The sequence below is a fragment of the Sebastes umbrosus genome, chromosome 7, assembly GCF_015220745.1.
Source record: "Sebastes umbrosus isolate fSebUmb1 chromosome 7, fSebUmb1.pri, whole genome shotgun sequence".
NCBI classification, from domain to species: domain Eukaryota; kingdom Metazoa; phylum Chordata; class Actinopteri; order Perciformes; family Sebastidae; genus Sebastes; species Sebastes umbrosus.
The window spans coordinates 472,103-494,400 of record NC_051275.1 but is presented as its reverse complement, the minus strand read 5'-3'; the positions used below and the strand labels follow the sequence as shown (position 1 = coordinate 494,400).

The following is a 22,298-nucleotide window of genomic DNA, read 5'->3' as shown; positions in this document are numbered from 1 at the left end:
TGGATGAGATAATACTCCTCCTGTCCTCCTGTCCTCCACCTCTCATGCTCTCTATTCCTCTCGTCTGTCTCTCTGTTTGTCCTCCTACTCTCCTTCCAGACAGAGCACGCTGTCATTATCACAGCAGGACACGAAGCTGTCCCAGTGTTCTGACTGTGAGGTCTCTTAAATCAAATCATCCAGTCAGAATAATAAATAATATCATATATAAATCTGTTATTATAGAGTTGTGTAAAAACAACAGTGCATACACAACACACAACAGACAACCAGTGAACCAAGAGTTGACATCACACCAGAGCAGCTTAAAACACAGCTTATGTTGGCTCTGGTGATGTGTGTGTTACCTGTCCCAGCTCTGTACTGTAGGTGTCCATCACATATACATCCATGCATGGCTGGTAGATGTCCATCACATATACATCCATGCATGGCTGGTAGATGTATGGAGGGATCGTGACTGTGTTACAGCTCATCCACGCTGCTTAAAGGTAAAAAAGACACCGAATGGTTCCATGCTGCTATAAAAAGTCTCAAAATGTCCTTTTAATGTTGAGTAGCTCGGTCCGTAGGGATTTGGCTTGGGAACCGAAGGGTTGCCGGTTCAAGTCCCCACACGGACTAAGTACGGACTGTGGACTCGTAACTGGAGAGGTTCAGGCCACTGAGGTGCTGGACCCCCAGACTGCTCTCCGGGGGCTTTATAGTGGCTGCCCACTGCTCCCAACATTACAGTGGATTAAATGCAGAGACTACATTCCACGCTGTGCTATGCTGCATCACAATAAAAGCTGATTTACATTGAACTTTTTTACATTTGTGTCCTCCCTTCCACTCATTCAGAGCCTTAACCCTCATCCTACCAGCTGGCCCCCTCAATCCCCAGACCTCCACTCTTTGTCATGTCACAGCTGCTTTATTCTATCGTTCCTATTTTCATGTCATTGACTGATGACTTCATTGTTTTCTGTTTTAATTAGTGCTTCTTAAAAAGAGCAATGTGTCAGGGTCCTGGGGACCCCAGTCAGGACCAACTGTAGCCTGTGCAGTTCAAATAGATCAGATAGAACAGATGGATGAAATGTTTGCTGTGGCTCCAGATTTAAAGTCTGACACACTATCAGGTCACAATCAGAGCTCAAACTACAGGGCTTGGCTTGCAGAATGAACCTCCTGCCGTGGGCATTAAAACAAGAGTTTCATATGGAGCTGTGTTTCTGGATGACCAAATGTAATATCTAGATATTAACATGAGGTAGGGGTGGGCGATATATTGAATATAGTCGATGTATCGCAGCTTGTCCCACGCGCGGTATATAAAATGACTATATCGTGAACATCGAATACAAATTGTCATGTAATGTTTTTAAGCCATCCCGCCGGCATGAGACTCGCTTTGGCATTTCCTTCTCTCCCTCTCTTCCCCGGCTCCCTCTCACACACATCACAGACTCCGCCCCCATCCAGACCTCTCTCCTGGGTGAGTGTGTGCAGCGTTTTTACCTGCATAGAGAATCACGAGGCAGCCGCCTCAGTTAAATTTCGCTCCGCCTCCAGCTCTCGATAAAACTCTGACGGGTGTCTTCATGGAAAACTCTATTTTCTAACAAGCATTGCTAGATGGATTTTAGTCAGTTGTAACTGCATGTGTGGCATTACGCCGTTGTTTTGGCGCTGTAACAAACAGCACAGTGAACCAGAAGCCGCTTTGGTTTTCGGCGGATCGCTGCACAGCGGGAGCAGCAGTGTTACCGCTGGTAACGTTTTCACCACCACAGCAAAAAAAAACACTAAAGTAAACAAAACCCCTTTCCCTCCAGTTTGATGTGTTAATATCGTTTTATATCGCCAGTTGGCGTTTATTAATTTCGTTACAAGCGTCAGTCTGTCAGAGTCTTGTCAAAGCTGCTCTATCCACCTCTTTACATGTGTGCCGTGAAGAGTTTCATAATGATAAATACTTTTACACTTCTGGCTGGCTGGCTGGCTGGCTGGCTGCACACACACTGCTGTAGTTCGGCTCGGTAAGGCCCGGGGCTGGGGGGGTGTGGCTTGTGGCTCCGCGGGGCCGTTGAGGGCTCGCTGTTCCCTCTCTCGCTGCGGGGAGGGGCGGTCCCTGCTAAGTACTATAGTACAGTACTTGAGTAGACTACAGTCCACCACTGCTAGAGCACAAGATTAAAATTGTTCCAAAAGAAACCACTAATGAATATAAACAGTAAGGTTTGAAAGCAGACATACAGTGTGCTGCAGTGACTACACGAATCATCATATTGGTGTGATTGTGTCCATCAAAAGGTTAAATTGAGCATTTATGAAGTGCTTAGAGGATATTCGAAAATATCGCAATATATATTGTGTATCGCGATTATAGCCTAAAAATATTGCAATATTATTTTGTAGGCCATATCGCCCAGCCCTAACATGAGTTATTGTTATTAATACGGCTGACACTCGTCCAGAGAAGACAGCCAGGGGACAAGATAGAGGGACTGTGGAGCTGTGAGGGTGTCCACGCCTGCGGGTGTTGGTTTGAATGCAGCTAATTGGACAGAGGACATGTTGACTGCTAGTGTTGTCCTCTGTGTGCTCTGAGTCATGGTCTGGGTAAAGAACTAATGTCAGCCTGCTGCTGTACATTATTTTGTTGCCTCTGTCAGCTCCTCACTGTGTGTGTGTGTGTGTGTGTGTATGTGTATGTGTATGTGTGTGTGTGTGTGTGTGTGTGTGTGTGTGCTGCATTGTCAGCATGTGAGCTGGTAGCTAAGGCAGAATAGCTGTTAACATGTAGCTGTGTATCAGCAGGGTCAGCGGCGGCGGCGGCGGCGGCGGCGGCGGTGTGTCCAGGGTGTGCAGGCTGCTGTTTGCCGCACAACTCAAGGCCAATTAGCCTGCAATGAAAAGCTAATGAGAGTGTTTAGAGCTGACAGTAAGTGGGGCGTCTCTGTGGAGAATGATAGTGCTTTTCTCTGTCGCTATCCCTTGTGTGTGAGTGGTTGGGGGGGCAGACACAGGCTTGTGGGGTTTCCTTGTATAGAAACAACATGGTAATTATGCACTTAAGAAGAAACAGATGAGTTTAAATGATTTCAGTTTCCAGGGTGTCTGCAGTGTCTTCAGAGGAACATCAAGTTTAACTCTGCTTTGTCCATCAGTACACACTGCACACGGCTACTACACACCGTGGTACAGCCGCGCACGGCTACTACACACCGTGGTACAGCCGCGCACGGCTACTACACACCGAGGTACAGCCGCGCACGGCTACTACACACCGAGGTACAGCCGCGCACGGCTACTACACACCGTGGTACAGCCGCGCACGGCTACTACACACCGAGGTACAGCCGCGCACGGCTACTACACACTGAGGTACAGCCACGCCGCACACGGCTACTACACACCGTGGTACAGCCGCGCACAGCTACTACACACCGAGGTACAGCCGCGCACGGCTACTACACACCGAGGTACAGCCGCGCACGGCTACTACACACCGAGGTACAGCCGCGCCGCACACGGCTACTACACACCGTGGTACAGCCGCGCACAGCTACTACACACCGAGGTACAGCCGCGCACGGCTACTACACACCGTGATACAGCCGCGCCGCACACGGCTACTACACACCGAGGTACAGCCGCGCCGCACACGGCTACTACACACCGTGGTACAGCCGCGCACAGCTACTACACACCGAGGTACAGCCGCGCACGGCTACTACACACCGTGGTACAGCCGCGCACAGCTACTACACACCGAGGTACAGCCGCGCACGGCTACTACACACCGTGGTACAGCCGCGCACGGCTACTACACACCGAGGTACAGCCGCGCACGGCTACTACACACCGAGGTACAGCCGCGCCGCACATGGCTACTACACACCGTGGTACAGCCGCGCACAGCTACTACACACCGAGGTACAGCTGCGCACGGCTACTACACACCGAGGTACAGCCGCGCACGGCTACTACACACCGTGGTACAGCCGCGCCGCACACGGCTACTACACACCGAGGTACAGCCGCGCCGCACACGGCTACTACACACCGTGGTACAGCCGCGCACAGCTACTACACACCGAGGTACAGCTGCGCACGGCTACTACACACCGTGGTACAGCCGCGCACGGCTACTACACACCGAGGTACAGCCGCGCACGGCTACTACACACCGAGGTACAGCCACGCCGCACACGGCTATTGCACACCGTGGTACAGCCGCGCACGGCTACTACACATCGAGGTACAGCCGCGCACGGCTACTACACACCGAGGTACAGCCGCGCCGCACACGGCTACTACACACCGTGGTACAGCCGCGCACGGCTACTACACACCGAGGTACATTTAAACAGGTGAGTTCTATAAACTGTTATCATGAACAGAGAAATGATCTCTACAGACCAACAGCGTAAACCTTTGTGCTGTAAAGTGGGCCGTTTGAACATGGAGGTCTGAGGGGGTTGACTCCCTTTTAGAGCCTCAAGTGGTCATTTGAGGAACTTCCACGTTGGCTTCATTTCTCAGCACCGGAGGTTGCCGCTTGGTTGCACCTTAACAAAGGTACTTCTCAAGCTGTGGGCGGTATATTCTAATGAGCCTGCATGTGACATAGCAAGGGAGCCACATGTGATTGTCTGGTTGAATCCCATGTTTTCTGATCTAGACAGCCCATAATAAGCTGACTGGGGTCTGATTTCACAGTTTGTAGGTTGGTAGGAGCTCCACACACCCAGATGGATGTGACCAATCACTGAAGAAGGGAGTTTTCATGATACGTCCCCTTTAAGTCTCTGTTGCTTTATTTGCCTGGCAAACAGAAAATACAGTCAAGCAATGCAGTTACTGCATGTAAAATAGGAAAAATGTGACACTAAATGACACAAAACATCTACAACACTATGGTGGGCTTTGAAGAAACGCAAAATAGAGAACATATGATTTGTAGTACATGGCCTGAAATATGCAAAAGTACTGATGTGGTCTAAAATCACACCAGAAATACCAAAATCAAAACTACATATATACCTTCTTGAGCTCCCCCAATCTGTTTATCTTCTCACCTCTATCTACATGCATTTACACCTCACACTGACACACACACACACACACATACACACACCCACACACACACACAAACACACATTAACACACTAACACACTAACACACAAACACAAACACAAACACACTTACACACACAAACACACTAACACACTAACACACAAACACACACACACAAACACACTGACACACACAAACACACAAACACACACACATACACACACACATACACACAGTTCAAAAACTTGAAAAAGAGGAATGTGTTTACAGCCACACTTTAGAGAAAACACAAGCCTAAGCAGAAATTTGCCGCAGGGTGTGACGTGGCAGCTCCAGCCTGCCGATGGCTCCTCTCTCTGGTAGATAGTCCTGGTGAACACTGTTGTCTCTGATCTCAGTAGGATGTAACGGGCAGAGCAGAGCAGCATATCTGGTACATGTGCTCGATGTCAACCCACTGCACACTGCCCTCCAACCAGCCCTCAGGGCAAAGCTCTACATACGGGGACGGGAATGAGCTCCGATGGCCACAAGTATGTGTGTGTGTGTGTGTGTGTGTGTGTGTGTGTGTGTGTGTGTGTGTGTGTGTGTGTGTGTGTGTGTGTGTGTGTGTGTGTGTGTGTGCGTGTGTGCGTGTGTGCGTGTGTGCGTGTGTGCGCGCGTGGGCTGCCTCTCGGGTATTGTTGGATTGTACCAGTTTAAAATAACAGCAGGCTAAGTTGAAGCTGTGCAGTTGTACCAGCAGGGAGCTACAGGCTGCTCCAGTCTAATGAGCAGACAAATGCCATCTCCCTCAGCATACATGGAGTAAGAAGCACCATAAGACGATAAATGAACTTTGACTTGTTGGTTGATCTTGTCGGTTGCATGTTGAACAATCTCAAAGACAAATCTCAAAGTGAGCTCACAGCAGCTGATGGTTGTTGGCCTGGTATCCCCTATAGACCTTCTTCTCAGAGTCATGAGCTGGTAAAACTGGAACACACACACACACACACACACACACACACACACACACATACTGTAGTGGTGAAATCAGCAGGATCTCTGATGTCCTTAGAAAGATCTATGCATCATTCTCGAGGTGATAGGTCAGTCCATCCATGGCCACAGTGTAAACAGGGACTGCTAGTAGCTAATGCAGCATGACCTTACATAGTGCACATATGCCAACATGCTATATTTATATAATATTATATTATTTAACTGACATTTCCTGTGTACACACTGTCTTTCCTAAAACAGTCTGACACATCTCTATCTCTGTATCTTTTTCTAATCTCTAATCCCATATTGTATCACTATTCCAGTGATTTACTGTATGTGTGTCAAATTAACGGTGCTAATTACCACAATTACCACTACGTCTTCATGTGCCTGTCTACGTTTAATTCAGTTCAAAGGGATAGTTTGGGTGTTTCTCAGTGGGGCTGTATGAGCTACTTCTTCACAGTAGGTGTATTACTTACAGTAGATGGCGGCTGGTGTGCCCCCAGCATGGAGAACAGACAGGAGCACCGGCACCGGAACAAAGCAATACAGTGTTGTGGACGGAGACGGCAGAAAAACACATTTTAACCACATAAAAGAAAGGCTCACCTTAACAAATCAATATCTGTTTAAGTGTATGCTATATTAAGACTATTTCACCACTTTATCTCGCCGTCAGACAGCCCTTTCTGACGGGGAACTGAACTGAAACTGAAACTAGGTAATACCAACACATCCTCATCCCACTTTGTCATATACTGACGCTTTGTCAGACCCCTTGACGTTATGTTTCGGTTGCAGGAAACATGATTAATATCGTGAATTAAACAAAACCACTTACCGTTAACCGTAGCGTGGGTTAGATGCTGAGTCCCTTTTACTCACTGGTGTAGCGACACGTATTTACAAATGGATGCAGGTCTCAGTTAAATGCCAGGTAACTTTTATTAATCTGGACATGTTACACATTGTTAGATCGGTTAGATTCTCCACATTTCAGTCGTCCAGTTCATTTTATGAAAACCATGAGAACCAAAGTATAATTCATTCATGATTTGTGCTGTTGATTGCTGCTAGACCGCCACGTTAGGTGCGTGCCTCCCTCTGTGTGGTTCTTGAAAAGATAAACGCCAACAAATATGGTTTACAGCCGAGTGATTCATTGGATGGAAGCATGTTGTGAATTTTGGAAATGATTACATCGATCTTTTTTCAATAATTGTTGACTTTTGGACTGAAGACTGAGACAACTAGAGTCAGAGACGCTGAGCGCCGCATCACTTGTCTTGGTGAAAGAGAGAGATCAAAAGAAAGAGAATGCATGCCATGTTTCTGTTAGTTATTCATAATAATAATTAGAATGTCAACATTATTAAGCTTCTAAGCTTCAAACTATTCAGTACAGCGGTAAACAAGAGAGACAGAAATAAAGTGGTGACTCCTTACCTTTCAAGCGGTCATAAAGTCTGAACACGTGTCCATCCCTTGAATATTTATATTCCTTTTGTCCGTAAGGGTCCACCGATCAAAATAATCAAGACGGTTTTCATTCAAATTAATCCAAGTTGTGAATATTGTTTAGTTTTCACCCCTTTTCCGTCGCTGACGGGGTTAACAGGATAAAGAGAGGTTTCGTATCGGTGAGCCGGTGCCGTAAAACCAGCGTAGTTAACTGTCTCGGAGCTAGATCAAATGAATGATTCATAATAGATATGTTATTTGATAGCCTAATTTTTATTCAAGTAAAATGTTACTTGAATAAAAATTAGGCTATCAAATGGTTTACATAATCAATTTGATAGTATCTTTGCTGAGCATGAGTTTTGTGCAAAAGGAATTAAAAGCCCGTCCCACATAACCGCCCGTCCCACATACACAAGGTTGAATTGAGTGATTGAACAAATAAAAGCCTGCACTGTTATCTTCAGTTTTACGGTAGTTAGGTGTAGGAAAAAATAACGTGGTCGGGCTTCAAATGACTACGTTTGTACAGTGAAAACACTTTCAGCTGTCTCCTGGATGAAAGCCTTGTGTTGTTGGACCCTTGTGCCCGCCCGGTGTGTCTCTTTCACTCTTTATAATACTAATATATTATATTACTAATACTATAACATCACCACGGCATTTTCCTGAGCGTTTTGTTGTGTATACTCACTCTCATGTGACCATGGTGCACTTTGTTTATAGCCTAACGTTAGCTTTTTACTTCTGCTGATTGCATTCACACTTCATAAATCATAAAGTGGTGTTCATTAGTGGAGATTATCTTGATAAACAAAACGTGTCAGTATCATACATTTTGTTTTTAAATTATTTTCTGCAATAATCCAAAACCCAATGGAACAATCCCATTGGCTGTTAGTGGAGGGAACCAGGGAGATGATCACTTCCTGTTAGTGGAGGGAACCAGGGAGTTGATCACTTCCTGTTAGTGAACCAGGGAGATGATTACTTCCTGTTAGTGGAGGGAACCAGGGAGATGATCACTTCCTGTTAGTGGAGGGAACCAGGGAGATGATCACTTCCTGTTAGTGAACCAGGGAGATGATCACTTCCTGTTAGTGGAGGGAACCAGGGAGATGATCACTTCCTGTTAGTGGAGGGAACCAGGGAGATGATCACTTCCTGTTAGTGAAGTGAACTAGGGAGATGATCATTTCCTGTTAGTGGAGGGAACCAGGGAGATGATCACTTCCTGTTAGTGAAGTGAACTAGGGAGATGATCACTTCCTGTTAGTGGAAGGAACCAGAAGGATTTTAACCTCCGGGTTGACCAACAAAAACACGTCATCCCTGGAGCTCTCTATTGTGTTCCAGTGGAAAAGCCCCAGCCCGCCCTCTACCACATCCTGGCTGAATGATCTGATGTGTTTTTTCTCTCGTTAGAAAAGGTGAAATATTCCCTGATTGCAGTGTTGAGGCATCATTACTGTGCCTCCCTGCTGCTACTAGGTTTTCAAAGGAGAGATGTCGTGACCCAGTAAAGCTGACTGAGACTGCTCTCAGACACTTCCAGCAGGAACGTCCTTGAAACCCCCCCACTTCCACCCTCACTGACTGAAGTTGACACTGAGATGACAGTTTAAGGTCAGACAACAACTGAGTGTGTGTTTTTGGCTTCTGGCCTTTATTCCCTGAATGACTGTTGGGTTGTATTTAAATGCAGGCCCAGGCATCGGTTTGCATTGTTTCAGATGAGGTGGTTTTTGGTCACGCTTGCAAAGCCAAATGTTCTTTTTTCTTTCGGTAAGAAGTTAAGACTGGATCAGTTCCTGTTTGAAACAAAAACAGTGTGTAGCTACTCTTGCAGGAGCTGTGTGCATGTGAGTGTGTGTGATGTAGATTTAGCAGTGTGTTATTATCAGTTCTCTCAGACACCGTCTATGTCTTTTCCCGCCCCATCTCTCCATCCCTTGTGGTGGAAAGTGCCGAGTCATCAAAATGCAGACCACTGTGGCACTCCTATGGCCACAACATGGCTTTTACCGGATCAGGCTTTCTCCCAAAGCCCAGATTGGCACATATTTGTGGCTGCTTACTTTCAGAACATTTTTTTTCCCTGAAAAAGAGAACAAAATCTGAACACAGCAGCTAGTTGACTCTCCGTTTCCAAACCAGAACTATTTTGCGTCTGGAGTTATTACATGGTCTTGAGACACAGGGCTGTAGTTTCATGTATTTCAGGAAATGGGTTATGATAGGGTCATGTGTAGCAGCCCATCATTTTGCCCTCTGCTCTTATTTTCTTTAGTGTTTGTTTTGGTGATGTTACACTTCTCTTCCTAGCCATACAATTATTTTGTTCCTTCCCAAACCACTTCTGGTTTTTCTGAAACTTGCAATTGACTGTTGACACTGATCTCAGTGTCCAGAGACCACACAAGGATGATGTCATTTTGGTTGCCCGGTAACTGTGAACGCCCCCTCCCCTCCCCACTTCTGATCAATCTCTGTAGTCCAGTAGACATAAAACTAAGGATACAATAAGTAGCCTGTATATGTTGTAAATCCCTCCCCCTGTAGCTAACCATTCTCCCCCTGTCTCTGTCTATCTCTTTCTGTTCCAGGATGCAGTGATGATGGGATGGATGTGAATATGGGCCAGTGGGCAGGCATGCGAGCCCCTCTCCTCGGCCTAGCCCTGCTGCTGCCGTTGCTGCTCTTCAAGCCACCACCCTGCTGCGGCCAGAACACCCCGGGGGGCCTTCAGGATGGACATCACTTTGGCTTCACTCAGGCTGTCTACCACGCTACGGTTTACGAAAACTCAGCAGCACGCACCTATGCCAACAGTAAAGTTAAAATGGGCATCCACCTGGCCCAGCGCTCCTGGGAGATCCGCTACAGAATCACTTCAGGTGATGACGAAGGCTTTTTCAAGGCAGAGGAGTATGTGCTGGGCGACTTTTGCTTCTTGCGCATAAGGACTAAAGGTGGCAACGCAGCTATCTTGAACCGAGAGATTCAGGATAACTATGTATTGACAATAAAAGCCTCTGTTAAGGGAGAGGCCCTCCTTGAGACCTGGACTAAAGTCAGCATCCAGGTCTTGGATATGAATGACCTGCGACCCTTGTTCTCCCCCACCACTTACTCCGTCACCATAGCGGAGAGCACCCCTCTCAGGACAAGTATAGCACAAGTTACCGCCACAGATGCAGATATTGGCTCCAACGGGGAGTTTTACTATTTTTTCAAGGAGAAAATGGAGCTATTTGCTGTACACCCAACCAGTGGAGTGGTCTCTCTCAGTGGAAAGCTCAATGTTGATGAACAGAACCGGTACGACTTAGAAATTCTGGCAGTGGACCGCGGCATGAAACTCTATGGAAATAATGGAGTCAGCAGCACAGCCAAGCTTTTTGTCCATGTAGAGCGTGTGAATGAGCATGCCCCAGTCATGAATATGGTCACCCACAGCCCCTCATGGCTTGATAAAAACCCTGTGTATGCCATGATCACTGTTGAGGACCTAGATGAAGGCTTAAATGGAGAGATAGACTCGGTGGTCATTGTTGGTGGAGACCCTTCAGAGCAGTTTTTCGTAGAAAGATCTGTGGAAGGCGAGTTTGCCATTAAGGCCTCTGAGTCAGTAAATTGGGAGACGTACCCTTATGGCTGTAACCTCACTTTGCAGGCTAAAGACAGGGGAGCCCCACAGAAGTTCTCTGCCGTCAAGGTTGTCCACATTATGGTCAAGAAACAGACAGCTGAAGCTACGTTTGAGCGGGAGTTGTATGATGTTAGTCTGAATGAAATTTCACCACCAGGCACGATTGTAGAGGCTGTTAAAATCAAGCCAGAGCCTGATGATGCAGAATATATCCTGACACCTTCTGCAGATTCTGCTTTTTTTCAAATGAACACCCTAACAGGCGTAATCTCCACCACTCAGTGGTTCACTCAGATGCCCCAGGATGTCTTTAATCTTGAGGTATTGGAAATAGATAGTGAGCTCAAAGTTAAAGTGCAGGTCACCATTGAGGATGCCAATGACAACACACCAACATTTGATCAGGCCTCTTATGAGGTTTTGGTCAATGAAAGTGTACTAGTTGGGACCAACGTATTAACAGTTTTTGCAGTGGATGAGGATAAAGGAGAAAATGGATACATAACTTACAGCATTTCCAGCCTTCAGCCATTACCCTTTAATATCAATCAGTTTTCTGGTATCATCAGCACCACTAAAGAGTTGGACTTTGAATCCTCTTCAGAGAGCTTTGTATTTGTTGTCAGAGCATCTGATTGGGGGTCGCCTTACAGGCGAGAGAGTGAAGTCAATGTGACAATTCACCTGGAAAATGTAAATGACAACCAGCCATTGTTTGAGAAGGTAGCATGCCAGGGGGTGATCTCCAGGGATTTCCCAGTGGATGAAGTGATTACCACAATGTCTGCAATTGATATAGATGAGTTGGAGCTAGTAAAATATAAGATAATTTCAGGGAACGAATGGGGGTACTTCGACCTCAACCCGGATTCAGGGGTCCTTTCACTGCAACATTCCCTTACCACAGCCAGTCCAAAGAATGGTGTCTTTAGTCTAAAAATAACTGCCACAGATGGTGAGAACTTTTCTGATCCTATGTTTGTTAACATCACAGTTGCTCATGGGAAATCTCCTCCCAAAAGTTTCAACTGTAAAGAGACAAGAGTAGCCCAAAAGTTAGCTGAAAAGTTACTCAAAAAGTCCAAAGCTAGTGCCAAGCCCAAAATCGAGGAAGGTTTTATTGACCTTTTCTCTGTCAATCGTCAAACGCCTCAGTTCGACAAAGCTTTTCCCACAGATATTGCTGTACGGGAAGACCTTAAGATTGGTTTGAGTGTTTTCAAGGTCAGTGCCTACGATGGTGACACAGGTTTCAACGGTCACATTCTATACTCTATTTCAGATGGAAACACTGACAGCTGTTTTACCATTGACATGGAGACTGGTCTTATCAGTGTCTTCCTGCCTATGGACAGAGAAAAGAGGGATCGTTATCTCCTCAACCTAACTATCTATGACCTTGGCCTGCCACAGAAAACTGCCTGGCGTTTGCTTACTGTCTACATAGAGGATGCTAATGATAATACACCCCAGTTTTTGCAAGAAGGAGGCTATAGAATTGTCATACCTGAAAACACTGCCATAGGTACAGATGTCATCCAGGTTGAGGCCACTGACAAAGATCTTGGACCCAATGGGGAGATTGTGTATTCTGTTTTGACCAGCACCACCCAGTTTGGTATCAACCGCACTAATGGGATAGTGTATGTTGCTGGCCAACTAGACAGGGAGTTTGTTTCAGCTTTTAACCTGAAAATTGAGGCTCGGGACAAGGCAGAGAAAGGGGGCCAGAGGTTTTCTGTTACCACTTTGAAAATCATATTAGAGGATGTGAATGACTGTCCTCCACTATTTATCCCCAATGTGTACAAAGCCAGGGCTCTGGAGGATCTTCCAGTAGGAACTGTTGTGGCCTGGTTAGAAACCCAAGACCCAGATTTGGGGTTGGGAGGCCAGGTCCGGTACTCTCTAGCAAACGACTACAATGGATGGTTTGAGGTAGACAGGGCCAGCGGGGCTATTCGGCTGACAAAAGAGCTTGACTACGAGACCCAGCAGTTCTACAACCTCACTGTGAAGGCCAAGGACAAGGGAAGGCCTGTCTCTCTTCTCTCTGTCACCTTTGTGGAGGTGGAGATCGTGGATGTGAACGAAAACCTCTACGCTCCATACTTCTCCCACTTTGCCTTGACAGGATTAGTTAAAGAGAATGCCCGGATTGGAACTACCCTACTCCAAGTCATCGCTAACGACGATGACGCTGGCAGAGATGGAGAAATCCAGTACTCCATTCGTGATGGGAGTGGGCTTGGACGATTTGCCATTGATGAAGAGACTGGTGAGTTTTCTTTGAAACTTGTCTTTTGTATCATGTGTATTATGCTTTTAATAAGTATTGCCCAGGGTTAGAAGCAGTGTACAAATTGAACCAAAACAGGTGCCCTAGTACAAGTACCCTAATTTAGCAGTATCTTATACATGGATATATTTATATGCACATCTTGAGAATATATTTCACTTCAAATGTATTGTTGTATGAATTTTATTACATACAACATATGTACATTTCCTACAGTTTGTACATCAATGTAGTCTATTTATACAAATCACCTTATACACAAATATAATATTGCATATACGCTACAATAAAACCAACTGAAAATATGATATCTGTAGGCCTACAGATTAAACTGGATCATGTGAAAGAATACCAAAGGCAAGTCCATAATGTATGGGCAAGACTGCATTTATTCAGCTCCAATGATGCAGTCACAGCAAATGTCACCTCATTTATGTTGATTTGACACAGTGTAGCCTATACACTGTGTCAAATCAACATAAATCAACACTTCCCCTTACAAATAATGGTATATACATACAGTAGCATGACGATACAAAGAGGGAAGAAAAGAGAAAGCATGACAATAGTATTTAACTGATTTACATTGTTGCATTTGGCTTCAGTGCTTTGTTGTCACTTTTTTGACATTCAAAATTAGATAAAAGCAGATGAATGCCATATCAGATCTATAGTTGAAGGATATGCACCTAGTAGTGCAGCAATCAGGTGTACGGTGCCACCGGAGCCTACGGTGCCCCCACGGTGCCCCCATGGTGCCCACAGTGCCCACACTGCCCACGGTGCCAAGTGTCACAGCTGCCACAGTAGTTGGCAGCTGACGGGGGAGTTTTGTGTTAGTGCTAAATGTATACGTTCACTGGCTGAGTGTCGGAGGGTGCGGGGGGTGTTCTTCTTTGTGAACCATACAAAAAACTCACAACAACGTAATCAAATTCAATATGACATCATGGGTTATGGCTAAGATTAGCATTACTGTACCTCGGCATAAGTCAATCCGTTAATCACTGATTTCATGCACCAGGATGCTAAGTGACCCAAATCAAACACACCCACGAGGTTGCAGAACAACAGGTGCATTCTGGGTCTGAGGAGCGCAGTGGGACTGGTTGTATTATGCATCGAAATGAATGAGCAGAGAAGTTGAAGCTAGAGCAGATTGAGGAGGACTTTGTGTTGCAGAAAGACGTTCAGACAGATGACAACAACAGACTCAGTGATTGGTGTAACTCACTGTACACAGGAGGATGCCAACAGTTAATCTACGTAACGTTGTGTGTGTCGCAGCACACAGTGTGTGAAAACTGTGCAGGCTCTCTTTTTGCTTTAATGTGTTTGTATGCTGTCGATGCTGTGGAGTTTATATTGTCCTACCATCTCTGTGTTGGCTGCCTTGGTGATGCTGTATTCTGCTGTTAAATTGGCAGGAAATTCAGTTTCTGAAGTTTAATATTGCTTGTCCATGGCCCAGTCTTGTCCTCTTTTCTGTTTTATATTTGTAAGTCTATAGTAAGGAAGGTGGTTGTATATTTAGTAGGAGTGTAACGATTCATCTACTACATCGATGTATCGATTTCTATTCCTACGATCCAACTACATCGATAGGTGCTCGGCAAGTTGTCCTTCACGGGGACGTATATCGATCTAAAATCCATTTTCAAGGTAAATAATTGTATCTATATTAAGAATTTGTACCTTGTATATAAATGGTAAATGGACTTGCACTTATATAGCGCTTTTCTAGTCTTCCGACCACTCAAAGTGCTTTACACTACATGTCAGTATTCACCCATTCACACACACATTCATACACTGATGGCAGAGGCTACTAAGGAGCCAACTTTGCCCATCAGAATCTAATCTAAATACTCATTCACACACCGATGGCTATGCCTTCGGGAGCAATTTGGGGTTAAGTGTCTTGCTCAAGGACACATCGACATGTGACCCAGAGCAGCCGGGGATCAAACCACCGACCTTCCGATTAGTGGACAACCTGCTCTACCCTCTGAGCCACAGCCGCCCACAACAAACATTATATGGCTGTATTTCTCAGCACTTTTAATAGTAAAGAAATGTTAAACATTACTCTGGTTCACTCTCTCTGTGTATGACTTCATCGACATGCTCCAGCAGAGCATCTCAGAAAGACGACAATAAAACGAAGCAGGCTGATGGCGAGGAAGAGCCAGACCATAGAGAGATTTTCAGGCTGTGTTTGAGGTCCAGCGTGTGGAAACATTTTGGCTTTTGCAAAAAGGGAGATGTCCTCGATAAATCACTCGCTGTTTTCAGAATATGCAATGGCCAGATAAAATAGAAAGGCAACACGTTTGTGTGTTAAAACTGTACAGTACAGGAGTCCTCCACCGACCCATGCTGAATACATCCCTGTCCCTGATTACAGGACTGAAGGTGGCCAATAGACATTTTTTGACTTACTATATATCTAACACACACACACACGCACACACACATATACACACACAGTCGTTAACCCGGTGTGGTAGTCCCAAGGTGATGAACAGGAGCAGAGCGGGGGAGAGGATTTATGGCCCTTGTTAGCCGAGCCTTGGCATGTCCCATAAATCAGCCCCGAGCTGCTGAGAAACACTACAAACACAATTACAACTTAAAGAGAATTATTCTGGCCTTTACACACACACACACACACACACACACACACACACACACACACACACACATGCACACACACACTCTGACCAGCTCTGTAAACCATAATGTTGAACATGAATATTAATAAGACAATCTTAATGTGGTCATAGGAGCAGGGCCTGGGTGGACAGGGAGGGGCAACCACAGGCTGAGACAACTGTCAATCAAACCAACGCAGTAGATCAAACAGAGAGCCACATCCCGCCAACTAGATCGGTTATTAGCATGATATCCATGAAGCTTTATGATATGATTGTAGCTGTCATCCTGCTGCTCCATAGTCCTGAGAACTGATGGAAACAGTCTTATATACTGTCTTGGTTGTTGTTATTGGCCAGAAAGAAGATGTTTCTGTGTCAGCTGGCTGTACTGCCTACATTATCATCCATGTTGTATTAATGCACATATTGGCTGCAGCACATTGAAAATCACTTCATGTCCCTGTTGCTGCTGCGTTATGGCTATTACATTACACATTAGACTTCTGTCATGGTGTGTACTGTCAGAGTGTCTCTGTACTGTCTCGGTGTATTAAGTACTCTCAGAGTGTGTATTCAGTACTCTCAGAGTGTGTAGTGTCTCAGTGTATTAAGTACTCTCAGAGTGTGTATTCAGTACTCTCAGAGTGTGTAGTGTCTCAGTGTATTAAGTACTCTCAGACTGTGTATGAAGTACTCTCAGAGTGTGTATGAAGTAATCTCAGAGTGTGTATGAAGTAATCTCAGAGTGTGTATGAAGTACTCTCAGAGTGTGTATTCAGTACTCTCAGATTGTGTATTCAGTACTCTCAGTGTGTAGTGTCTCAGTGTATTAAGTACTCTCAGAGTGTCTATTCAGTACTCTCAGATTGTGTATTCAGTACTCTCAGTGTGTAGTGGCTCAGTGTATTAAGTACTCTCAGAGTGTGTATGAAGTACTCTCAGAGTGTGTATGAAGTACTCTCAGAGTGTGTATGAAATACTCTCAGAGTGTGTATTAAGTACTCTCAGAGTGTGTATTAAGTACTCTCAGAGTGTGTAGTGTCTCAGTGTATTCAGTACTCTCAGAGTGTGTATTAAGTACTCTCAGAGTGTGTAGTGTCTCAGTGTATTCAGTACTCTCAGAGTGTGTAGTGTCTCAGTGTATGAAGTACTCTCAGAGTGTGTATGACGTACTCTCAGAGTGTGTATTCAGTACTCTCAGATAGTGTATTAAGTACTCTCAGAGTGTGTATGAAGTACTCTCAGAGTGTGTATTAAGTACTCTCAGAGTGTGTATTCAGTACTCTCAGAGTGTGTATTCAGTACTCTCAGAGTGTGTATGAAGTACTCTCAGAGTGTGTATGGAGTACTCTCAGAGTGTGTATTCAGTACTCTCAGAGTGTGTATGGAGTACTCTCAGAGTGTGTATTCAGTACTCTCAGAGTGTGTATTCAGTACTCTCAGAGTGTGTATGGAGTACTCTCAGAGTGTGTATGGAGTACTCTCAGAGTGTGTATTATGTACTCTCAGAGTGTGTATGGAGTACTCTCAGAGTGTGTATTCAGTACTCTCAGAGTGTGTATTCAGTACTCTCAGAGTGTGTATGGAGTACTCTCAGAGTGTGTATTCAGTACTCTCAGAGTGTGTATGGAGTACTCTCAGAGTGTGTATTCAGTACTCTCAGAGTGTGTATTCAGTACTCTCAGAGTGTGTATTCAGTACTCTCAGAGTGTGTATGAAGTACTCTCAGAGTGTGTATTATGTACTCTCAGAGTGTGTATTCAGTACTCTCAGAGTGTGTATGGAGTACTCTCAGAGTGTGTATTCAGTACTCTCAGAGTGTGTATTCAGTACTCTCAGAGTGTGTATGGAGTACTCTCAGAGTGTGTATGGAGTACTCTCAGAGTGTGTATGAAGTACTCTCAGAGTGTGTATGAAATACTCTGAGTGTGTATTAAGTACTCTCAGAGTGTGTATTAAGTACTCTCAGAGTGTGTAGTGTCTCAGTGTATTCAGTACTCTCAGAGTGTGTATTAAGTACTCTCAGAGTGTGTAGTGTCTCAGTGTATTCAGTACTCTCAGAGTGTGTAGTGTCTCAGTGTATGAAGTACTCTCAGAGTGTGTATGACGTACTCTCAGAGTGTGTATTCAGTACTCTCAGATAGTGTATTAAGTACTCTCAGAGTGTGTATGAAGTACTCTCAGAGTGTGTATTAAGTACTCTCAGAGTGTGTATTCAGTACTCTCAAGAGTGTGTATTCAGTACTCTCAGAGTGTGTATGAAGTACTCTCAGAGTGTGTATGGAGTACTCTCAGAGTGTGTATTCAGTACTCTCAGAGTGTGTATGGAGTACTCTCAGAGGTGTTATTCAGTACTCTCAGAGTGGGTATTCAGTACTCTCAGAGTGTGTTATGGATTACTCTCAGAGTGTGGTATGGAGTATCTCTCAGAGTGTGTATTATGTACTCTCAGAGTGTGTATTCAGTACTCTCAGAGTGGTGTATGGAGTACTCTCAGAGTGTGTATTCTACTCTCAGATGTGTATTCAGTACTCAGAGTGTGTATTCAGTACTCTCAGAGTGTGTATGGAGTACTCTCAGAGTGTGTATTCAGTACTCTCAGAGTGTGTATTCAGTACTCTCAGAGTGTGTATGAAGTACTCTCAGAGTGTGTATTATGTACTCTCAGAGTGTGTATTCAGTACTCTCAGAGTGTGTATGGAGTACTCTCAGAGTGTGTATTCAGTACTCTCAGAGTGTGTATTCAGTACTCTCAGAGTGTGTATGGAGTACTCTCAGAGTGTGTATGGAGTACTCTCAAAGTGTGTATTCAGTACTCTCAGAGTGTGTATTCAGTACTCTCAGAGTGTGTATTCAGTACTCTCAGAGTGTGTATTCAGTACTCTCAGAGTGTGTATGAAGTACTCTCAGAGTGTGTATTCAGTACTCTCAGAGTGTGTATGGAGTACTCTCAGAGTGTGTATTCAGTACTCTCAGAGTGTGTATTCAGTACTCTCAGAGTGTGTATGGAGTACTCTCAGAGTGTATATGGAGTACTCTCAGAGTGTGTATGAGTACTCTCAGAGTGTGTATTCAGTACTCTCAGAGTGTGTATTCAGTACTCTCAGAGTGTGTATTGAGTACTCTCAGAGTGTGTATTCGAGTACTCTCAGAGTGTGTATGAAGTACTCTCAGAGTGTGTAGTCGTACTCTCAGAGTGTGTATTCAGTACTCTCAAGAGTGTGTATTCAGTAACTCTCAGAGTGTGTAGAATACTTCAGAGTGTGCATTCAGTACTCTCAGAGTGGGTATTCAGTACTCTCCGAGTGTGTATGAGTACTCTCAGAGTGTGTATTACAGTACTCTCAGAGTGTGTATTCAGTACTCTCAGAGTGTGTATGGATTACTCTGCAGGAGTGTGTATGGAGTACTCTCAAGAGTGTGTATTAAGTAACTCTCAGAGGTGTGTAGTGTATTCAGTACTCTCAGAGTGTGTATTCAGTACTCTCAGAGTGTGTATTCAAGTACTCTCAGAGTGTGTATGGAATTACTCTCAGAGGGTGGTGTATTCAGTACTCTCAGAGTGTGTATGGAGTACTCTCAGAGTGTGTATTCAGTACTCTCAGAGTGTGTATTCAGTACTCTCAGAGTGTGTATGGAGTACTCTCAGAGTGTGTATGGAGTACTCTCAGAGTGTGTATTATGTACTCTCAGAGTGTGTATTCAGTACTCTCAGAGTGTGTATGGAGTACTCTCAGAGTGTGTATTCAGTACTCTCAGAGTGTGTATTCAGTACTCTCAGAGTGTGTATGGAGTACTCTCAGAGTGTGTATTCAGTACTCTCAGAGTGTGTATGGAGTACTCTCAGAGTGTGTATTCAGTACTCTCAGAGTGTGTATTCAGTACTCTCAGAGTGTGTATGAGTACTCTCAGAGTGTGTATTATGTACTCTCAGAGTGTGTATTCAGGTACTCTCAGAGTGTGTATGGAGTACTCTCAGAGTGTGTATTCAGTACTCTCAGAGTGTGTATTCAGTACTCTCAGAGTGTGTATGGAGTACTCTCAGAGTGTGTATGGAGTACTCTCAAAGTGTGTATTCAGTACTCTCAGAGTGTGTATTCAGTACTCTCAGAGTGTGTATTCAGTACTCTCAGAGTGTGTATTCAGTACTCTCAGAGTGTGTATGAAGTACTCTCAGAGTGTGTATTCAGTACTCTCAGAGTGTGTATGGAGTACTCTCAGAGTGTGTATTCAGTACTCTCAGAGTGTGTATTCAGTACTCTCAGAGTGTGTATGGAGTACTCTCAGAGTGTGTATGGAGTACTCTCAGAGTGTGTATTATGTACTCTCAGAGTGTGTATTCAGTACTCTCAGAGTGTGTATGGAGTACTCTCAGAGTGTGTATTCAGTACTCTCAGAGTGTGTATTCAGTACTCTCAGAGTGTGTATGGAGTACTCTCAGAGTGTGTATGGAGTACTCTCAGAGTGTGTATTCAGTACTCTCAGAGTGTGTATGGAGTACTCTCAGAGTGTGTATTCAGTACTCTCAGAGTGTGTATTCAGTACTCTCAGAGTGTGTATTCAGTACTCTCAGAGTGTGTATGGAGTACTCTCAGAGTGTGTATGGAGTACTCTCAGAGTGTGTATTCAGTACTCTCAGAGTGTGTATGGAAGTACTCTCAGAGTGTGTATTATGTACTCTCAGAGTGTGTATTCAGTACTCTCAGAGTGTGTATGGAGTACTCTCAGAGTGTGTATTCAGTACTCCTCAGAGTGTGTATTCAGTACTCTCAGAGTGGTGTATGGAGTACTCTACAGGTTGTGTATGGAGTACTCTCAAAGTGTGTATTCAGTACTCTCAGAGTGTGTATTCATTACTCTCAATAGTGTGTATTCAGTACTCTCAGAGAGTGTGTATTCAGTACTCTCAGAGTGTGTATGAAGTACTCTCAGAGTGTGTATTCAGTACTCTCAGAGTGTGTATGGAGTACTCATCAGAGTGTGTTTCAGTACTCTCAGAGTGTGTATTCAGTACTCTCAGAGTGTGTATGGAGTACTCTCAGAGTGTATATGGAGTACTCTCAGAGTGTGTATTATGTACTCTCAGAGTGTGTATTCAGTACTCTCAAGAGTGTGTATGGAGTAACTCTCAGAGTGTGTATTCAGTAACTCCTCAGAGTGTTGTATTCAGTACTCTCAGAGTGGTGTATGGAGTTACTCTCAGAGTGTTGTATGGAGTAGCTCTCAGAGTGTGTATTCAGTACTCTCAGAGTGTGGTATGGAGTAGCTCATCAGAGTGTGTATATCAGTACTCTCAGAGTGTGTATTCAGTACTCTCAGAGTTGTGTATTCAGTACTCTCAAAGAGTGTGTATTCAGTACTCTCAAGAGTGTGTATGGAGTACTCTCAGAGTGTGTATGGAGTACTCTCAGAAGTGTGGTATTCAGTACTCTCAGAGTGTGTATGGAGTACTCTCAGAGTGTGTATTCAGTACTCTCAGAGTGTGTATTCAGTACTCTCAGAGTGTGTATTCAGTACTCTCAGAGTGTGTATTCAGTACTCTCAGAGTGTGTATGGAGTACTCTCAGAGTGTGTATGGAGTACTCTCAGAGTGTGTATGAAGTACTCTCAGAGTGTGTATTATGTACTCTCAGAGTGTGTATTCAGTACTCTCAGATGTGGTATGGAGTACTCTCAGAGTGTGTATTCAGTAGCGTCTCAGAGTGTGTATTCAAGTACTCTCAGAGTGTGTATGGAGTACTCTCAGAGTGTGTATGGAGTACTCTCAGAGTGTGTATGAAGTACTCTCAGAGTGTGTATGAAATACTCTCAGAGTGTGTATTAAGTACTCTCAGAGTGTGTATTAAGTACTCTCAGAGTGTGTAGTGTCTCAGTGTATTCAGTACTCTCAGAGTGTGTATTAAGTACTCTCAGAGTGTGTAGTGTCTCAGTGTATTCAGTACTCTCAGAGTGTGTAGTGTCTCAGTGTATGAAGTACTCTCAGAGTGTGTATGACGTACTCTCAGAGTGTGTATTCAGTACTCTCAGATAGTGTATTAAGTACTCTCAGAGTGTGTATGAAGTACTCTCAGAGTGTGTATTAAGTACTCTCAGAGTGTGTATTCAGTACTCTCAGAGTGTGTATTCAGTACTCTCAGAGTGTGTATGAAGTACTCTCAGAGTGTGTATGGA

The 22,298-nt window shown here is 44.6% G+C and overlaps 1 protein-coding gene across 5 annotated transcripts in view; it reads left to right on the top strand.

The window, feature by feature from the left end:
- The window catches only part of fat3a (FAT atypical cadherin 3a), a 242,315-nt gene that overhangs the window by 94,330 nt on the left and 125,687 nt on the right, over positions 1-22,298 (top strand). For all 5 annotated transcript variants that reach the window (XR_005207505.1, XM_037774476.1, XM_037774472.1 and 2 more), the window contains exon 2: positions 10,126-13,449. Coding sequence is in view for 4 of the 5 variants with exons in the window: in XM_037774476.1 (XP_037630404.1) it covers positions 10,143-13,449 (3,307 nt within the window). In the remaining variant the exon portion in view is untranslated. The remainder of the gene's footprint in view (positions 1-10,125; positions 13,450-22,298) is intronic.